This window comes from Daldinia childiae, assembly GCF_008694065.1.
Source record: "Daldinia childiae strain JS-1345 chromosome Unknown Scaffold9, whole genome shotgun sequence".
NCBI classification, from domain to species: Eukaryota; Fungi; Ascomycota; class Sordariomycetes; order Xylariales; family Hypoxylaceae; genus Daldinia; species Daldinia childiae.
Genome location: NW_022984650.1, coordinates 410,397 through 429,311, shown reverse-complemented (window position 1 = coordinate 429,311; position 18,915 = coordinate 410,397). Strand labels below are relative to the sequence as shown.

The 18,915-nt window shown below is 44.0% G+C and overlaps 6 protein-coding genes across 7 annotated transcripts; 4 read left to right on the top strand and 2 right to left on the bottom strand.

Moving 5' to 3' along the window:
* Positions 1-1,191: 1,191 nt before the first annotated feature.
* On the top strand, positions 1,192-2,173 carry GL218_07360 (NmrA-like family domain-containing protein 1; the record flags this gene model as incomplete). Its single annotated transcript, XM_033584111.1, has 2 exons — positions 1,192-1,446; positions 1,508-2,173. 2 exons carry the CDS (start codon positions 1,192-1,194, stop codon positions 2,171-2,173), a joined length of 921 nt encoding a protein of 306 aa, XP_033432492.1.
* Positions 2,174-2,801: 628 nt separating this feature from the next.
* Positions 2,802-3,847, bottom strand: GL218_07359 (uncharacterized protein; the record flags this gene model as incomplete). The annotated part of the gene is made up of 3 exons (XM_033584110.1): positions 2,802-2,964; positions 3,020-3,182; positions 3,241-3,847. 3 exons carry the CDS (start codon positions 3,845-3,847, stop codon positions 2,802-2,804), a joined length of 933 nt encoding a protein of 310 aa, XP_033432710.1.
* Positions 3,848-4,450: 603 nt separating this feature from the next.
* On the bottom strand, positions 4,451-5,533 carry GL218_07358 (putative nacht and wd domain protein; the record flags this gene model as incomplete). Its single annotated transcript, XM_033584109.1, has 3 exons — positions 4,451-4,460; positions 4,517-5,157; positions 5,252-5,533. The coding sequence occupies 3 exons, from the start codon at positions 5,531-5,533 to the stop codon at positions 4,451-4,453; spliced, it is 933 nt and encodes a 310-aa protein (XP_033432711.1).
* A 1,246-nt stretch (positions 5,534-6,779) lies between these two features.
* On the top strand, positions 6,780-9,065 carry GL218_07357 (Ankyrin repeat domain-containing protein 17; the record flags this gene model as incomplete). Its single annotated transcript, XM_033584108.1, has 1 exon — positions 6,780-9,065. The coding sequence occupies one exon, from the start codon at positions 6,780-6,782 to the stop codon at positions 9,063-9,065; it is 2,286 nt and encodes a 761-aa protein (XP_033432714.1).
* Positions 9,066-10,489: 1,424 nt separating this feature from the next.
* Positions 10,490-12,972, top strand: GL218_07356 (the record flags this gene model as incomplete). 2 transcript variants are annotated; one of them, XM_033584106.1, is made up of 4 exons in its annotated part: positions 10,490-10,703; positions 10,752-10,854; positions 10,922-10,986; positions 11,042-12,972. In XM_033584106.1, the coding sequence occupies 4 exons, from the start codon at positions 10,490-10,492 to the stop codon at positions 12,970-12,972; spliced, it is 2,313 nt and encodes a 770-aa protein (XP_033432716.1). The 2 variants fall into 2 exon arrangements, with proteins under 2 accessions (XP_033432716.1, XP_033432715.1); XM_033584107.1 differs by lacking the exons at positions 10,490-10,703; positions 10,752-10,854; positions 10,922-10,986 and having other exon boundaries at positions 11,977-12,972.
* Positions 12,973-16,162: 3,190 nt separating this feature from the next.
* On the top strand, positions 16,163-18,214 carry GL218_07355 (Ferric reductase transmembrane component 4; the record flags this gene model as incomplete). The annotated part of the gene is made up of 1 exon (XM_033584105.1): positions 16,163-18,214. The coding sequence occupies one exon, from the start codon at positions 16,163-16,165 to the stop codon at positions 18,212-18,214; it is 2,052 nt and encodes a 683-aa protein (XP_033432712.1).
* Positions 18,215-18,915: the final 701 nt, after the last annotated feature.

The following is an 18,915-nucleotide window of genomic DNA, read 5'->3' as shown; positions in this document are numbered from 1 at the left end:
AAAGGCTCACTACCTTAACCCTACATGGGCATTTCCCTCAGTCGCGACCATTTATAGACGCATTTAAGAAGCTCAAGAGATGGTATCAACAAAAGAAAACAGTCTGCATTAACAACAACGGTAGCTGTGATGAGGGAAGTACCGAAATCGTTCACGATGTGCTTGGAACCCAAACCCCACCGGCTTCCCCGTCACCTCCGCAGTCACACATTCATACCCCCGTTCGACCGCAGCCGGTTTATCAAGGCCACTTGCGAAACACTCTCGGCATACAAGCAGAATCAAATAACTCGGCTTTGATAACTCAAATCCAGCCTGCGGAGCAACCAGATATTAACTGGAACTTGGGTCCTTATGCTTTCGACGATGTCAAAGCATCAACCTATAACGCTGGCGTTTCAAATGCCAATTCCGATATGGCTTATGATCCTGGGTACTTTAATACCGGCATAGGTGATACTGGGCTCGGCCTCAGTGATATGAAAGACATTGATGATTTTATGATGCAGGGCATTGACGGAGGATTATGGTCCATACTGTAGAAACCTGGTTTTAGTTCGTAAGGGGCTAGACTGTACAACTTAATAGGTTAGTGGAGACAAAACGGCGGGTACTGGACTAAGTGGCGATCACGCTGTGCTATAATTCTTAGGCTGGCGAGAACTCATCAGCAATATGATTCCTAATGTGTCCTTAGAAATGAGTAGAACTAGTTATAGGAATATGCGGAAACTTCGACGTCTTTTTGTCAGCGCTTAGATTATAAATAATTAGGAAAACTTGTCAACAGGGGTAATTGGCAATGATGACAAAGACAATCGGCCCCAGCCAACCCCGAGATATTCAATGGTCTATGTGTTTAGCTTGGGGGATTGGTGGAACACAGTAACGCTAAAGTCGAACTAGCACGGAATACCCTGGTGTGTCTTTAATCGGTCACTGTGGGCTCCGGTCGTGGGGTCTCGGCCGGCGCCGTAGAGCCCCGAGATCAACAATCATTGCTTCATTCTTCCATGAATTACTCAAGCTTAGAATCATATTGACGTCGAGTTTAGGTTGTTATTGTTTAAAGATAAAACACCGCCCAATATGTTTTTCAGATACCTTATTCTAAATCCTCATCATTCGTATTCTACAATACCTACTTATTTAACTTAATTACCTACTTTTACTCAACATTACTTAACCATCATGTCACGAGCAGTTCTCATTACTGGAGCCACAGGCAAGCAAGGCGGTGCTGTTGTGAGCGCGTTACTAAAAGCCAATGCCGACTTTGAGATCCTTGCTCTTACTCGAGATGCTCAATCAGCATCTGCTCAACGGCTGGCACAGAAATCCCCCAAGATCAAATTGGTGACAGGTGATATGGACACACCCGAAAACATCTTCAGCAAAGCTAGGGAGGTAACCAAGACACCGATATGGGGAGTCTATAGTGTACAGGTAAGTTGCTGAGAAATTGGAATCTGGAAATGTGTTAACATACTAATACCTACTTCTATAGGCAGCTATTGGCGGCGGTGCAAGCTTTCGAAGGGAAGAAGTTCAAGGCAAGGCTTTAATCGATGCGTCGCTCAAGAACGGCGTCAAGCATATGGTGTATTCATCGGTCGATCGCGGTGGTGCTAAGTCAGATAATGATCCAACCGACATTCCGCACTTCATCAGCAAGCACAACATCGAAAAATATCTTTTGGAGAAGACTAAGGGCGGTGAGATGGACTGGACAATCATCCGACCTGTTGCCTTCTTCGAGAATCTAGTTCCAGGCTTCCTCGGTAAAGTCTTCTCCACGAGCTGGAAGATTACCCTTAAGAAGGACCAGAAGCTTCAGTTGGTCGCGACAAGCGACATCGGCTTCTTCGCCGCCGAAGCGCTCAGGAACCCGGAGCAGTGGAAGGGCAAGAAATTGAGTCTGGCCGGGGACGAGCTGACGTATGATCAGTTCACTACGATTTTCAAGCAGAAGACGGGCGATGATATGCCTACCACGTATCATTTTATTGCCACCATAATTAACTGGATGTCGAAGGAACTTGGGTATATGTTCAGATGGTTCCGCAACGTTGGCTATGGAGCCGATATTGCGTCCCTGAGGAAGATGAACCCTGATCTTAAGGACTTTGGGGCATGGCTCGAAACGGAAAGCCAGTTCAAGACTCGCCCGTAGGCAGAGACCTTTTTTCATGTAATATAGAAGTGTGGGCTTGTAATAGTATAGTTCCTGTTTGTTAGAAAAAAAATTGGTTGAGATTGCTGTTAATATCAATAATGTTGTGTATACAAGTCAGGCTTCCTCTTATATATGCAAATTAGTGGCTAGCTAAGCAGGTCGTAGGTATATGAAGCATTTATACTGTATAATTTACTAGTGTTTTCTTCTGTCTATCATTTGCCTTGATCGTTTAAACCCAAATTTAAGTTCTCATATAGGGAAGAAATATAATTACCATGATACGAGTGCCTTCATCAGGATCTAAGTGGGTTAAGGGTAGATTCAGGGGTTAGGGTTAGGGTTAATGATATGAGATGTGCGTGGCACCCTCGTAAGAGGTAAAAAGACAGGCGCCAGTAGTTCAATTCTATCTATCCTGAAATTCACTCTATGTATAACATCTACCAATAGTTATATATTTTACTGATAGTAAGAACAACCCCATTATACTCAGAGAGCTAGGAACGAGATACGAAACAGATCATAAATATATCACGAAAAAGATGACAGCTTTCATTGCTTTCAACATATATTAGGGATGGATATGTGTCCTAGTTAATTATGGACTCGTCTCACCCTATCTTCAAATACTGCTTCCAACATTTGAGTGAGCACTCAACAATTGGTCCTTCGAAACTGATTTGAGGTAGTCCTCCCAGTTTACGGGCTTGACTTGGGGATATTGACCATTGTCATACTCGGGACCCAGATTCGCTTGTCCGTTAATCGCATAGTACTGAAAAAATCTATATTACATTAGCTTTAATTTCAAATACGTGGTAAGAAGTTTTAAATACTCACAAAAACATATAAGAGAAGATGTTTTGAGGGTCCTTCTCTCGTAGGCCATGCATATGCTTGAACAAGTCATCTACTGAACCGTGGTTCTCGAGCTTAGGCTTCACCGCATAGGCTTTCTCGAACGATTCAGCGATCTGGAGGACTGTTGCCTGCCCGCCGACAACTATGAGGAGAAAACTTATTAGCTGTTACTCCGATAAGTTTATTCTCTGATGACTTACATTTTTTAACTCCGACAGCATCCTTGTCTGCGCAAACCGCTGCGGTATACTCTGCCGCATTCTGGTAGGTAGTTGCTTCCCATATCTCGTTACCCGTGCCCCAATACTTGAAAGTTGCAGAATCAGCATCAAAGGTACCGAATACCGGGTTAAAGAAGACCTCCATGAACATGCCAACCAAGATATGTACGCCCTTGACCTTGTCTTGCGCATCTAGATACGCCTTGACGTGGATCATTGGATCCTTCGGGAAGAGTTCTCCTAGCTTAAGCTTAGTATAATCCAATGACCAATCTGAAGCTACATAACGCGGGACGCCCTCGGCAGCGCACGCGTCGATGAGCGCTTTCTGCCCGTCCACCATCAATTTGTCGTCGCCGAGATAGCAGCACACAACCACATCGCATCCGGCGACGAAGGAACGGATAGCAGACGTGTCGAAGGCATCCCCTTTTGAAAGCGAGACCTTGGCATATAATGACTCTGGAACTTTGGAAAGATCACGACAGTACCCCTTAATCTTGATATCAGGGTATTCGTTAAGTGCTGCCGTGAGCTCGCGGGCAAATTTGCCGGTTATCCCGGCGATTCCGACTGTGATAGACATATTGAGAAGATTGCTACTTGATAGAAACCTAAGTTATTGAAATCTTGTGGTTTCTAATAGAATGTAGGTTTATTTATTTTATAGTTTTATAGTTTGCTGATGAAGTGTGATGTAATCGGAGCTCCATGACGCCGAGATATAGTGACCGGAGTGTATTCGCCCCGGACACTAAGACCTTGATGATTTAGGAACGACGTCAACATCTTTTGTTTCTATGATATTGTTCTCGACAACGATTAATAATAATACTGCAATTGCGCCGCGTGTCTCCTAGCTTGAGAACCTGAAGCCTTAGCTACTGATCTCTGACTAATATTCTATGAAGGTCTAGAAGTAGCATCTCATCTATATAGTAGTCTAGGAAAAAGCTATGAATACCACACATGCTATCAAGAGATAGGCATCACTATATCGTTCTTGATGTTACTATTCCAAAATCTTCATCCCTTAGGTTAGGTAATATACAATTCCCCTATCTCAAATAATCAAGAAAAGTACTGCCCTCCACCAATTGAAATACTTCCAGAGCCTACATTCTGGTTGCCCTGACCCCTAAAGATTACTGCTTTCCTCTCCGATACGTCTTCATTACTCGTAAAGGCATTAGGTGGGCCTATTGGGGTTAGTAACGAAGTAATCAGATGATTTTAAAGATTATGTATAACTTACTTACCGTGTCCTGGTGAGAGTTGATCCAGGATTGCTTTGGCGTATGCCGCTGCCATAGCCGCAGCATATGGCTGCCAGTCCTTGTTCTTGTGTTTATCTGCGTAGTCGCATGTGCTCCTGATGATGCCGACATCAATTCGATTCATAACACCTGCTGCTTCCATCTCTAGGCCAATAATGCCATATTTATCTCTCAACATATCTCTCTTCGAGGCATCCCTCATGAGTTTCTCGCCTGCCCCTATTGGACCATACCACACTCTAGTGCGCTGTGCAGCAGGTCGCTTTGGTCTTTCTACTATATACTCGATACCGTTAGGTCCTACTTCATAGAAATTGTCGCGATCTTGCCCAGGATCAATAAAATTCTCTTTGTTCTCCATATTTTCGTAAAACGGAAGAAATAACTTGGCTTCATTCGGTGAACGAAGTTTGATGCTGCCAATAGCTGCCCTCACAACTGGCGCAGTCTGAGAAAGAATATGACCCTGTCGTAGAAGTTCAAGGAAATCATCTCCTTTGTCTCTACCTAGGTCGTATGCCACAGCTCCCGGGCGGTCCATATCTGGGATGCTGACAAGAACATCACCTAATCTAATGTCTTGTTGTGGGTTCTTTTTAAGATCAGGAATACCAGCTGCCTACCAACGATCATGTTAGTAAATTGCTTCAGTAGCTAAAGGGATATATGCATGGAAAAGTCCAACAAGAGAATAATAGAAGTTTTATACTTACTACCCCTACTAGGAGACCAAACCAGAGGTTAGGGAAAAACTTCTTTGCCTGACTGGCGAGGGCAGCGGCTGATCCCGTCCCATATTCCTGACCAGTCGGAAAAGTTGCAATTACAACATTATGTCCGCACATATCACCGGCTTGGAATACGTAATCGTCGCCGGGAGCCATTCGAAATTTACCGTCATGCCAATGATCTAGCATACTCAAAGCGGCTTTTGCCTCGATTTCTAATGGTGCAATCCATATGACACGATAATCTTCAGGTCGTAAGTCCTTCATTGCTCAGTCGCTCATGTAGTAAAAGATCGAAAATTGTCCAATTTTGCAATAAAGAGTAAAGGCTTCTATGATTGTCTAATAGATCGTTATATTTGGGGGAGCGGTTTGCTTTCATTATATAATTCATCAAGCCTAAGAGGCATTGCTGGTAGCCGCCAGCCTGCTTTTTTCTTACTGCAGGTTGGCTGTCATGAAACCCCAAAACAAGGATGCTAACGGAGGAGGGTGGAGGGGGCATCACCATTCGACACTTCAAAGGTACTCTGCAATGTAACCATATGTGCATTGATATGAATTACTTAAGTTCAGCCCAGCGGCATTACTCCTCATTCGCCAGAATCTCAACCATAAGATACAATACAGCCTCCTGGGGCGAAGTCGCTACTCATCCAGGCTGGCGATAAAATCGTAAGCAGCACAGCCTTGCTTTTTCCAACGTAATACCGGCCAAACAAGTGGGGGAATATAGTATACGGCTCGCGCACATCATGACACATTGAATTGTAAACTGGAAATTCAAGGATAAACAATGGGGAAGATCACAAAATGCCTAATAGTTCTTTTGAACCTACGGAACGACCCGAAAGAGGAAACCGAGAATTTACTCAACATTCCGGAGAAGGTGTCCAGAACGTGAACGGGAGCTTTCATAATGGCCGAGACTTTAATAGTATTGCTCAATTATTAGATGGAATATCATCATAAACTAATCTCAATATTAGTACTACGATTTCACGGTAATAATATCCAATTACATTCACATCCTCCTATCCAGGACCGGGTGAAAGAAGAGACTATCGAACACCGGTTTAAGGTGATTAAATCGCTCAAGTTTATTTGAGTTGGCGAGCGCCAGAGGACCATTAAAGGAGCGCATGTAAAAACGTGTAAATGGTTTTTGGAGACTTCACAATACATGGACTGGCTTGATACGAGCAAGTTTGATGACCATGGTGGCTTCCTCTGGATCAAAGGCAAGCCCGGTGCAGGAAAGTCAACCTTGATGAAGTTTACGATATCCCATGTGTACCAACTGCTAAGTGATCAGGGGAAGATTGTCATCTCTTTCTTCTTTAATGCAAGAGGAGAGGAATTAGAGAAGTCTACGGATGGCCTTTACCGATCCCTTATTATACAAATACTCGAATTAAAACCAGATCTTCAACGTGTCTTAGACTCCGTTGACCCAGAGCGCTCATGGAACGTTGAGTTACTAAGGTCTCTATTTGAAGATTTAATTCTCGCTATGAGTGAAGCCTCCATAATTTGCTTCATTGACGCATTGGATGAATGTGAGGAACGACAGATCCGGGATATGCTGTACTTCCTACACAATATTAGCCAGCAAATGGCTTCATCTGGGACACACTTGCATATCTGCTTCGCAAGTAGGCATTATCCTCATATAACGGTTACAAAGGGACTTACTCTAGTAATCGAAGGCCGACAAGAGCATAATCAAGATATAGCCCAATACGTGAAATTTGAGCTACGCATTGGAGGAGATATTTTCGCAAATCAAATCCGTACCGAGGTCCAGGAAAAGGCTTCCGGAGTTTTCATGTGGGTAGTTCTCGTTGTGAATATCTTAAATAAGGAATATGACCGCGGCCGCAAACATACTCTTAAAAGGCGACTAGAGCAAATCCCAAGCGACCTCCACGACCTATTCCAGGACATGTTGACACGCGATAATGACAACGAGGATGGGCTTCGTGTCTGCATCCAATGGATACTTTTCGCAGCACGTCCACTACGACTCGAGGAGCTATATTTTGCCATCATGTCGGGCGTTGAACCAGAGGATTTAGTCATGTTCCACTCCGAAAATATTGTTTCGGCCGAAGATATGGAAAATTATATTGTTGATAATTCGAAAGGGTTGGCTGAAGTTTCGGGGTCCTCAACAACTGTTCAATTTATTCACGAATCTGTTCGCGATTTCCTCCTCAAGGAAAAAGGGTTACAAAAGGTTTGGCCTGAGCTTGGGTCAAATCTTCATGGCTATGGCCACGAAGAGTTAAAGCAGTGCTGCTTTGCCTATCTACGCGACATATTTTCGCTCGGCTCAGATGAAGATATTCCAATGTGGGACTTGACCATCAACCCTTTAAAATATTTCAGCAGCTGGTTTTTCGCAACACGTATCCCACAAAAGTGGAATTCAGTAAATCATGAATTGAGTCAGAGCAATAAGATGGAAGTTAACGAATCAATCTTCAGTCAGTTATATTTCGACCGCTGTTGCGATACCGTTACAAAGTTTCCATTTATTAGCTATGCAATCGGGAATATCCTGTATCATGCCGACGAGGCTAATAAGTGTGGATTCTCACAGTCGGAATTTATATCAGGATTCCCATTTAGAACATGGGTTAATTACAATAACGTGGTCGAGGGTTCTAAAACTTCGCATGAATGGGCCAGCGTCCGCTGGTATGCGTCGGATGTGAGTCTTTTGTACATATTAGCGAGTCGTAACTTGTCACACCTCATTCGAACTCAAGATATTCGGCAGTCCTGTTTCGATATTGAACAGAGCGAATATGGTACCCCGATATTTGCTGCGCTTGCAACCCAAAGTAATGAGGTATTCTGGGAATTGCTCGAGCAGGTTGCAAAGACTGTACCATCGAGTTTATCAGTTGAGGAGGTGTATACACAGAAAGAAAAGGAAGGGTTATCACCGGAAACACTTGATTCCGATTTTGAGTTAATCCAACTCGCACTAGAGTCGAAGGATGAATTTGCGACGAGGTTCTTAGCAAATTATGGCCCCGAGAAAAAGAAATTTATATCTGGAGTCAAAGGAGGATATAAATACTTCATTCAATCATTACTCTGGAGGGGGTTAAAAATCGAAGGCACTGATCGAGATAGAAGCCTACTACAAGAAGCCGTCGCCCAAGAAGATATGAAACTCATCCAGCTGTTCGTTAATAAGGGTGCTGATATTGATGGCAACAAAGAGTACCAAAGCCCATTGCAAGACGCAGTTCTAAAAGGAAACAAAACGATCACCGAGCTACTGCTCCAAAGTGGTGCCAATGTAGAAGGTAATGAAGGTTACGCAAGTCCACTACAAAACGCGGTTATAAAGGGAAACGCGAGACTTGTCCGAACGCTACTTGAGAAAGGAGCCAACGTTGAAGGTCGTAAATCCTTCATAAGTCCGCTCCTTTGTGCAGTTATCCAAGGATATGAAAATATTCTACAACTACTACTACATAAGGGAGCCAATATCAATGTCCAGGAGTACCCCAACAGCCCGTTATCTTTAGCAATAGAAAGGGGACATGAGAATATCGCCCAGCTACTTTTAAGCCGTGGTGCTAGAGATGAGCCTTGGGCTTCCGTTGGCAGAAAGCTATTGATAAAAGCAGTAAGAAAGCGGCAAACGCGCGTCGTCGGTGCGTTGCTAGCTTCGGGTATCGACATGAGGGGTCATGATTTACCCTTCCGAAGATTGGGGCTTTTGTGGGAGAACGAGCGGGACCGAGCCATCATCCAGTTACTGATTGACTATGAATAGGTACCTATCCATTACAGAGTGAGGAGTTTTGCTTAATGCTAATGTTGGAAGTTATTACTGTAGCTGTCGTGGATTTTCTACAGCTACAAACTAAGCCCATTCATATTCTACTCCAAGGAAATCACCATAGAAACACCAATCTTGCTCTAGGAAGTGCGTAGAATATACGTAGCGTTGTTCATAAGCTATGTACGACTTCACTATGCTGTACTAGGTACCACATATGTGACAATCGTAGCACTTTGAACCGTCGTTGAGTAGCAGATGAGACCACAGAGAAGGTTTTATAGGCTCTAATGAGCCTGTGAAACGGTATCCTGTTAGCATTTATATCTAAGGAAGCCATATTACACGTTGTGGTACTGGCCCAGAATTATCAAGAAGACCTAGACAAGAGGTACCTAGGCAGGTAATACCTACCTAGAAGTATGTATAACAAATCGCAGTAGCGAATTATAATCTATCACGCTTATATTTCTAGTGCTCGTTATAATCTTGTACTCTTAGATGCTTACCACGCACTATTCGACCCCTCATCCGCCAGGAGGTAATCATTGAGGCGTTATACGAATAATAGTACGGCCGAGCGAGCCACCGCGCAAAGTTATGACGCGTTAGTACACGGCTTTAATGTTGGGCTTTGATTCATACCCGCCCGGTGTTTTCATAATCCCTAGCATTGTTGAGGTGATTGAACCCCTTACTTGGGACTATTCAGTATCGGATATGGTGCATTGCGAAAAAGAATTCTCCAAGATAGCGCTACCGGTCCGTTTTCCTCGCGTACTTTCGGATTATCCGTCTTGGCAATAGCCTACGGAGCGAACCACCGGGGAAACCCACGCCGTTTATAGCCCGGAATACGGGTTTGCTTGTTCTAAGTGACGCTATTCTTTAACGTTACGAACTGGCGAATCAATCGGTATTGTCTTATCTCTTGTGGAAGATACATAGAGATAGTCTTTACAAACAATCGGGTTAAGGGACCCCTGATATATACAGCTTTATCTAGAACGTACAATTCGGTCACGACATCACTCGGGATATTGATGCCATATTAGCCAAACCCTTAGCCAAAGTATGAACCAAAGTATGAATATTAAAAACTACCCCAACCCGCCCGTGTGTTTCTGGTCCACTTGCGAAACCTCCTATCTAAGGAATTTTCCCCAACAGGCAGGTGATACGTGAATTCCGGTAGGGATGTTATTGGGCGCCATTCTGATTCAGCATCACACCATCAAGTAAATGTCATTTGCCGCTGTTAAACGTACGCAAGACAAAGAGTAATAAGATATAACGGATCAAGCTTTTTCGTCTTCTCTCTCTGTTATACTATGCTCTATCTTAATGCGCATGCATCGAGGTGTCAATAGGCGAAGCTTTTCAGCTCGCCATTTAATTTGACCTAGGCTTTCTGAAAAATGTCGGGCCCCATCGAAACAACGTCGGACCTCGAAGATGTCCCTAGCACGGCTAAAGTACACAAGAAAGCGACGGTGACCGAAGCACTCGTCGCACCCAACGGCGACAAATCAACCGTAACCTTACAGCACGAAGCAAGTAAAGACAGCGCTGAAGATTCTCATCGTGATAATGATGCCGAATATGTAAAGGGACATCCTGTTATTCGAAATGGTAATGCATATAGTCCCATTTTCTAGTTCTCATGGTTAACATGATTAGGGTTCGATGTATCGAAATTCCTAATATCAGTTCGCGATGATGGCGACCCCGCGTTGACATTCCGCTCCATAATCTTGGGATCCGTATTCACGGCCCTTTCAAGGTACCTAAAGACTAAACTTTCTCTTAGACCAAAATATTTCAATGTATGATGAGCTAATAAAAAACAGTGTTATTACTATGCTTTATATATTCAAGCCGTTTCAAGTACAAGTTTCAGCCGTATTCATACAGTGTACGTCCCCCCTAGTAGTATTTCCTCCTACCTTCTTTGCGCTCATACTCGTCAGTGTTGGTGTTTATTTTCGGAGAAGCATGGGCTCTCTCAACTCCACGCCCAGAACGGTTCAAGGCAAAGTGGGTGCAGAAGATACTCAGATTCGTCAATTCTGGACAACCATTCGGGATCAAAGAGCACGTGGTATCATCGCTCATCGCCTCTTCTGGCAACAATGGACTGTCTGGTGTGGAGGTTTATGCCATAGAACGATTGTTTTATGATCGGTCCGTCTCTGCTTCCACCGCAGTCCTCGCTACTTTCTCCATTTCACTTTGTGGATTCGTAGTAGCTGGTCTTTTACGACCACTTATCGTCTATCCCGCAGAGATGGTGTATTGGTTGACGCTGCCACAGGTAGTGCTTTTCCAGAATCTCCATTTTGATCGGGTGGCCAACCGGGGCCGTCTTATCAAATTTGGCTGGGCTCTTGCATTCGCTGCCGTCTGGGAAATATTCCCAGCGTATATTGTACCATGGTTTAGTGGTATCTCTATATTCTGCCTAGCATCGTTGGGCGCGCCAAAAAGGACCCGTACTATCTTCTCCACCATCTTTGGAGGAGCATCTTCCAACGAGGGGCTTGGGCTTCTGAATTTCTCTCTAGACTGGCAGTATATCCAAAGTCAATACCTGTCGCTGCCGATCAAGCAGCAGCTAAATTCTTGGATCGGCTATGTCATCTTATATTCTGCTTTGCTTGGATTGTACTACAGTAATACATGGAACGCCAAGAGTTTTCCTTTTATGTCGACAGCTCTCTTTTCAGCAAATGGTTCTGTATTTCATCCAACCTCGATTTTGAACGAGCGAGGTGTAATCGATGAAAACAAGTTGAACGAGGTCGGTCTGCCATATCTAACATCAAGCACCGTTTGGGGGTATTTTACCCAGAATATCGCCATAGGGGCATTGATAACCCATGTTATCATATTCTTCGGTAAAGACATGGTTCTCGCGTGGAAACAGGCACGTAACAGAACTCAACCCGATCCGCATTACCAAGCGATGCTGAGATATAAGGAAGTACCGCAATGGTGGTATCTCGTGCTTTTCGCTCTCTGCTTTTTCGCCGGGTTAGCTGTGAATATTATAGGCGAGACCACACTTCCTGTATGGGGATACATTATATCTCTTCTTCTGGGGTCCTTCATTGCGCCCTTCTCCTGTATCCTCTATGGGTTATACGGAAGCGGAGTGGCAACCAACCAGATCTCTAAAATGGTCGCTGGCGCTGTGCATCCAAACCTACCGTTGGCCAACCTATTTTTCGCATCGTGGTCGCATCAAGTCATCCTCCTTGCCGTAAACCTGGCAAACTGGCTCAAGGTTGGCCAATACACGAAGGTGCCTCATCGTGTCATGTTCGCTACCCAGATCTACGGTACTCTCCTTGGAGCAGGTCTGAACTACGCCGTTATGACTATCATCGTTAACAGCCAACGGGAAATCCTTCTTGATCCTCAAGGTAACAACATTTGGAGCGGATCTATTGTACAAAGTCTCAATTCACAAGCAGTAACGTGGGCCCTGGCGAAGCAAATGTACGGAGTGGCAGGACGCTATCTCATTGTCCCCCTTGGTATCGTTATTGGCCTTGCCATACCAGTTTTCCATTGGGGCTTGATTAAGTTAATTCCTCGTTTAAAGGAATGGCCTATTAACACGGCCCTGATTGTCGCCTATAGTGGCATTAACTACTATGGAAATACGTCGTGGATTTGGTCTTCCATAGCGGTTGGTATCTTTTCGCAACTCTGGCTAAGACGTCGATTACCGAGGATCTACAACAAGTATAATTATCTTATCGGGGCGGCATTGGATGGAGGATCACAGCTGGTGATTTTCATTCTGTCTTTCGCAGTCTTTGGTGCCAGTGGAACGGCTCATCCATTCCCAACATGGTGGGGAAATCCATCTGGTAACCCTGATCACTGTCTCTAAACTATTTAAAACTTTTTCAATCTTGGATAGGTATCATCGAAGTTGCATAAAGCGTCCGTACCGCCAATTTAATCAATATCCTACCTAGTCTGAAGTCTGCGGCCAAGCTGCGACCCGCGATAGCTTTCGGCCTTCAACCAATAAATTAATGGCTTATACTCACTCTCAAAAGTAGATTAATGGCTCGTTTAGGTGTTATCCTATAATACGTGAATCTTAATGCATTCATTGGAAATATTTTGGCCTTCTAAGCACGTCAGTAGCGATGTGTTGGCCCGAGAGGCCAAAGCATCGCCATTGCTTTCGCAGCCCCCATCTTCCATGAGAATGTTGGAAGAATGTTGGAAGGTAGGTAGGTAGTAGGTAGGTACTTACCTATACAAGCCAGATTATAAAACTTGGAGGAGCTAGTCTTATTGCTATGCTAGTTTACTGTCTATCATCTACCATTCACTCTTACCCTACTACATTCCGTTCTTCCCCATCAATTGCGCACTTATTCTCGCTCCGTGTGTAAAATTTCTCCGCCCAAGATACACGATTTAGGATTTCCGCGGATAAAAACTGTCCAACGAACAGGCTTCCGTGACGATTGAAATGCCGGTACAGGGGCCTTTTCTAGGACTTGTCGAATCGGAAGATCATTCACTCAATGAGTTGATAATCAATGCTAACTCCAAGCCTTCTAAGTCGCCTATTAGAGTATGTTAGATTAATAATTTTATATTCTAATGGAGTTGCCCTCTATATATACCACAAAAACTAATCTGAAGCGTATTTTTATTATAGCTACCTCTAGCTGTTGCTAGTACTATTTACCATAACCGTCTAGAAGACAGAAAGCTTTTGAAACACACTTGGGATACTACCATCCTACCCGATAAGCCCAATTATCGAGTAAACCTGAGCCAAGAAACGGAAGCGCTGGATTCAGGCTGGGGGGTTTCTTCTATTACTGGATATCCTTCTTATCCCTAGCGAAAAAAATCCCACAATTTGTTCAAGGGGAACGACGCCATCCGAATCATCCGCAGGTGATTCTTTCTCAATACCCGCCGACAGTTTTCCAGACACAGGGTCGTTCTACAATTATCACTCAAAAGCAGGGTCTCCTGTCACTACATGGAAGTGTCATTCTCCAATTCTAGATTTACCCAACAAGCCGAGTCGAGTGATACTACTGGATGACGTAAAATTAAGACCCGAGGACAGCGGAATTGGATCTTTAGCTGGACTTGCAGCTGATATTAAAATATTCCTAGCGCAATTGGAGAAAGGCACTCGTGCTGTATTTTCTTGGAACCCTGTGTTCTCTTGGGATTCTGGTTATCTTACCTTTGGTGGCGATCGTTTCGAAGTCGACACAAGTCTCAAAAACGTACCAGATCTCCAGGATCCATCCGAAGACGTATCTACAGGAATATACAATGTTACCACTGAATCTGAAAAGCTTATTTCTGACGCCTTTGTCGGGATGATAGAGAAGGTTGCCCTACGTAGCCGGATAAATGATATTAAGAATGACTTATCATCAGCAGACTACGAAACCAGACCTTGCTATTTTAGCTTTTATGAGGGCTTAATTTATAAAATTATAGAATCCGTCCACGATAGCGCAATATATAGGTGAGGACTGCAGAGTGGACTAAGATTTCAAAGGATGATTGCATCCTAAAGGTTGCCTGCGGGTGATCGCATCGTGTTAAAGAAAATGTAAAATTCAGCCCCACTATGTAACGGAGGACGAGGCGCGGTCGGTGCGGAGACACCCGGTTATGTGGGCCCAGACGCCGATCGACAGGTCCGATTGTATCGCGTGTTCGAGTTTAACTTTACTAATGGACTCTTTAATGTAATCAAATAAATCAGGTACTCCATCCAAGGTACTAAGAGGTGCATATGTTATTTCATCGCTTAGCAACCACCCAAGCTTACAAGCAAAAACACTGCAGGGTCAGGTGGATAACAAAGCGTTTTTCAGGGCTTAAAGAATACGCTCTGGTTCGTAAAATAGCGAAGCGCCGTAAGAATGTGGCGTCTTATTATTGAACCAGGAGACTGACTCCCTTTTCGCCTAGTTTCACAGCAGGAAATATGAGAGTTTAAATACGGTATATTAGATATTAATGGCGTAAAAGATAGATATAGATTTACATAACGTAAATACATAAGGGGGCGTAGCGCCTTCGTAAGAAGATAGAAAGTCAAGCGTTAGTTAATAGTTTTATATTACTACGCTACCACATAACAGCTTTGCTGTTGATTTTAACTGTCACTCTACGTATGACATCTATCAAGGGGTATATCTCTGATATCTGCAGCCTATCATGATATATAAACAAGAATACTATGCGAGAATCTAGAAGCGGGACAGAATAAGACATCGACGTAATCTTAATAAAAAGACTTCTTCCCGGTCACAACCTGATAGTTACCTCCTCGCAACTTTATTCAAATCTAGTCTTACGCTGCTGTACATTATATATAGCAGTTAATTACCTATGTATCATTCTAAGTATGGGTTTCTTTACGTAGTTTCTATCAGGGAGAACCTGTTGGTACTAAGAGCTTGGTAGGACTTATTCCATATGAAATCATATACCGCTTGCTATTTACCACGTAGCCCATATTTCGAGGTAGATCATATAAGGATATGCCATACGTTATAGCAGAATCCTAACAGCGAAGCTTTTTGCTGGAGTGTTGGTACCGAATAGAGCCTGGGTCTCCATTGCGACAACTTAAACTTCCAGGATATTCAGCATCAATCCACCTTTAATTAAATATGTTCAATTCACCTTCAAAGAAATAATCGGGTTTAAAATGACATAGAACAAATAGCATAACTTGGATTTATAATCGGCTTAACTATGATATTCATCCTGGATGAATCGCAACCCCTGTCGAGAAGGTTTGCGGTAGTTTCGAGCCTATAACAGACCAGCACTGCGGTCTGGCTGCATGTCACCCACAAGTCGCACCAAAAGCCTCGTACAGTGAGCCAACGGTGAGATGTCTTGCAAGCCATTATAAACATGACCTTGGCCCGCATCAAACCATGTTGTACAAATGCTTTTTAGGGAGGGGTTATCTTCTGTTGAATCCCAGGGGTAGCACAATAAATATCAAAACCTATCCACTCAGCATTGCTTTGCTAAGGGTATCTATAATGCATCTATTTCCGGTGTTAATGTCGCTGCTGGCATCTCTAGCGAGTGCCGGCCGTGATGCTGGTCGTCCTGGATATGGCTTGATCGGCTATGGCATTGAGATGTATATCCCTATCTGCGCATACGCTTGTCAGTATTCCTTTGGGTCTAATCCGTTAGTATGTACCGACGAAGCCTCATTTAATAACTCTGATATGGATGAAATAAACATGGGCAGCAGCGGAGACGGAACAGTTTTATCTCTAAACGTGAGCGCGATGCCGTCGCCGACCTGCCACGCCGAGTCCGAGCCGTTCCTTACGTCGGTAGCATGGTGTGTCTATCAAAAGTGCGACGACGAGCTTGTCTGGAAGATCGAAAAGTGGTGGCAGTCATATGTGGTTGGGAACTCACAATCAGATCCACCGCCGTCCCTCTCGTACAGTGCGGCGCTCGCGTTAATCCCATCGCAGCCGGACATCACTTGCTCAAGCGGACAGATATTAAACGAGACAAGTATCGTCAATGAGACGCTTTACAATTCTCAATATGTCTCTATAGATGTTAACCAAAACGTGGAGATCCAACATGAATGCTTCGGTCTAGTTATCCTTTTATCTGGTGTCGTAATCCCCATCGGTTTTTCGTTATTGCGCTTTCTTCCCTTCTCGAAACGATGGGCGAGCGCGCTTAACGGCTGCTTTATCTATCCTTCGCTTCTTCGACCTTGGCGTGACTCACCTGTTGCCGCTGTTATTGGTGACCCGCCAACGCGAGGTCAGGCACTTTTTATAGGGTATCTGATCCTTCTTAACATATTTCTATCCGCATTCAAATATGGCACCCATCCAGCTGGCTTCCGCTATTGGTGGAACGACGGACCAGATGAAATAATGGGTGATTTGGCGAATCGGCTGGGCGTCCTCTCATTCGCCAACTTCGCGCTTTTGGTCCTCTATTCGTCGCGAAATAACATACTTCTATGGTTGACCAACTGGCAGCATTCAACCTTTGTCCTCCTTCATCGGTGGGTAGCACGTATCGCCGTTCTCGAAGCCATCTTACACTCTCTTATATTTCTTCGCGACTGGATCCAGGAGGATAGACTTGCGACTGATCAGGTTTTGCCATATTGGTGGTGGGGTTGCATCGCGACAATCGCGGCTTCACTTGTCCTACCCCTTTCTATTCCCCTATTGCGTCAGCGCAGCTATGAGCTATTCCTCGGAATCCATATTGCGGCCTCAATCCTTATATTCTTAGGCTCGTGGTACCACATCATCTTCCGATATCAACACCAGTGGGGTTACGAAACTTGGCTGTATATCGTATTTGCGGCTTGGGGGTTCGACAGGCTGATTCGCTTGCTACGCACGCTTCGCAACGGAGTTTGTACTGCAAATATTACTGTTATTGACAATGATTATATCAGGATTGACGTCAAGGGCGTTGTCGGGACAGGCCATGTTTATCTCTACTTTTTAAACTGGCGCTTCTGGGAAAACCACCCCTTTAGTATCGCAAGCTCAGTTATTATTCAGAGTGATATGCACTCTAATAAAAAGATTAGCTCGTCAGCCAAGGATATTGAGATTAATCCTGAAAAATCAACGAAGATGGCAGTCGAGGGTTTTGATCACACTGTCGAGACGGGGATGGTATTCTATCTGCGTATCCTAGACGGTGGGACTAAAGCTCTACGTTACAAAAGTCAGCTTCCAGTTTTAATTGAGGGTATCTATGGCACTCACGAGGACCTCTCGGATTATCCAACCCTAGTGTGCATCGCAGGCGGTGTTGGTGTAACGTCTGTTCTTCCTTATATGCGCGCGCACCTTGGCAACATATATCTGTACTGGGGCTCCCGTACCCAAACACTAGTCGACTCGATGAAGCCTTTAATACACAATTTCAATGCAGAGATTTCAGTGGGCCAGCGTTTAAATCTCCAGTCTATTCTAGAGAGCCAGCATAGTGATTTCGCAGTTGTTGTGTCTGGTCCTCCAAGCATGATGGACGAAACTCGTGAAATTGTTAGCAAACTTGCTGTGAGAAGAAGAGTTAAATTAGTTGCAGAGTCATTTACTTACTGAGTACCTCCTAGGTAGGTAATTTAGAGTTATTATGAAAAGGAAATTCAAACCCCCTTTTTAGAAAATTTCAAGGCACACACACAACTTCTTCTGCTATATCTGCTTCCTCAAAATGAAACGGGCTAATATAACATGCCACTGCCATTGCACCGACGTTTCACAACTACAATAGCCTTAGGTATAAAATCATAACTCAAAGTTGTGGTCTGATTTAAGAGTCATTTATTACCTAACTACCTAGGTAGGTATCTGACTTGCCATAATGAGCAAGTTTTAATAACACAACGCAATGGGCTGAATATGACTCTGACGTTGGGGCAAACTTTCCGCAAGAAGGGTTAGTTAACGTCAATATAGGACCAGAAATCAGGTGAATTGGCTTTCAAAGTTTGAAGCCCTTGTCCCTGCCACAGAACTGTGCGATAAAAAAGCAGCTCATTGAAAACCCAAATGAGGACTGGGTACTCCTTGGTGAACCTTGTTAGTACAAAGAAGGAAATGCTGTAAGAAAAGCAGTAGTGTGTAAGCCTTCGACTAGGCTCGACAGCCTTCCATGAATCGAATGATATTCTCAGCAGTGCAAGAATGACTCGGATATGACCAATGAGATCACAACGCAACGCAATGCAACGCAAATATAACGGTGGCTTGGCTGGGCGAAGAAATAGCTCCGGAGCTTTTTCAGATCTTAACACTTAAAT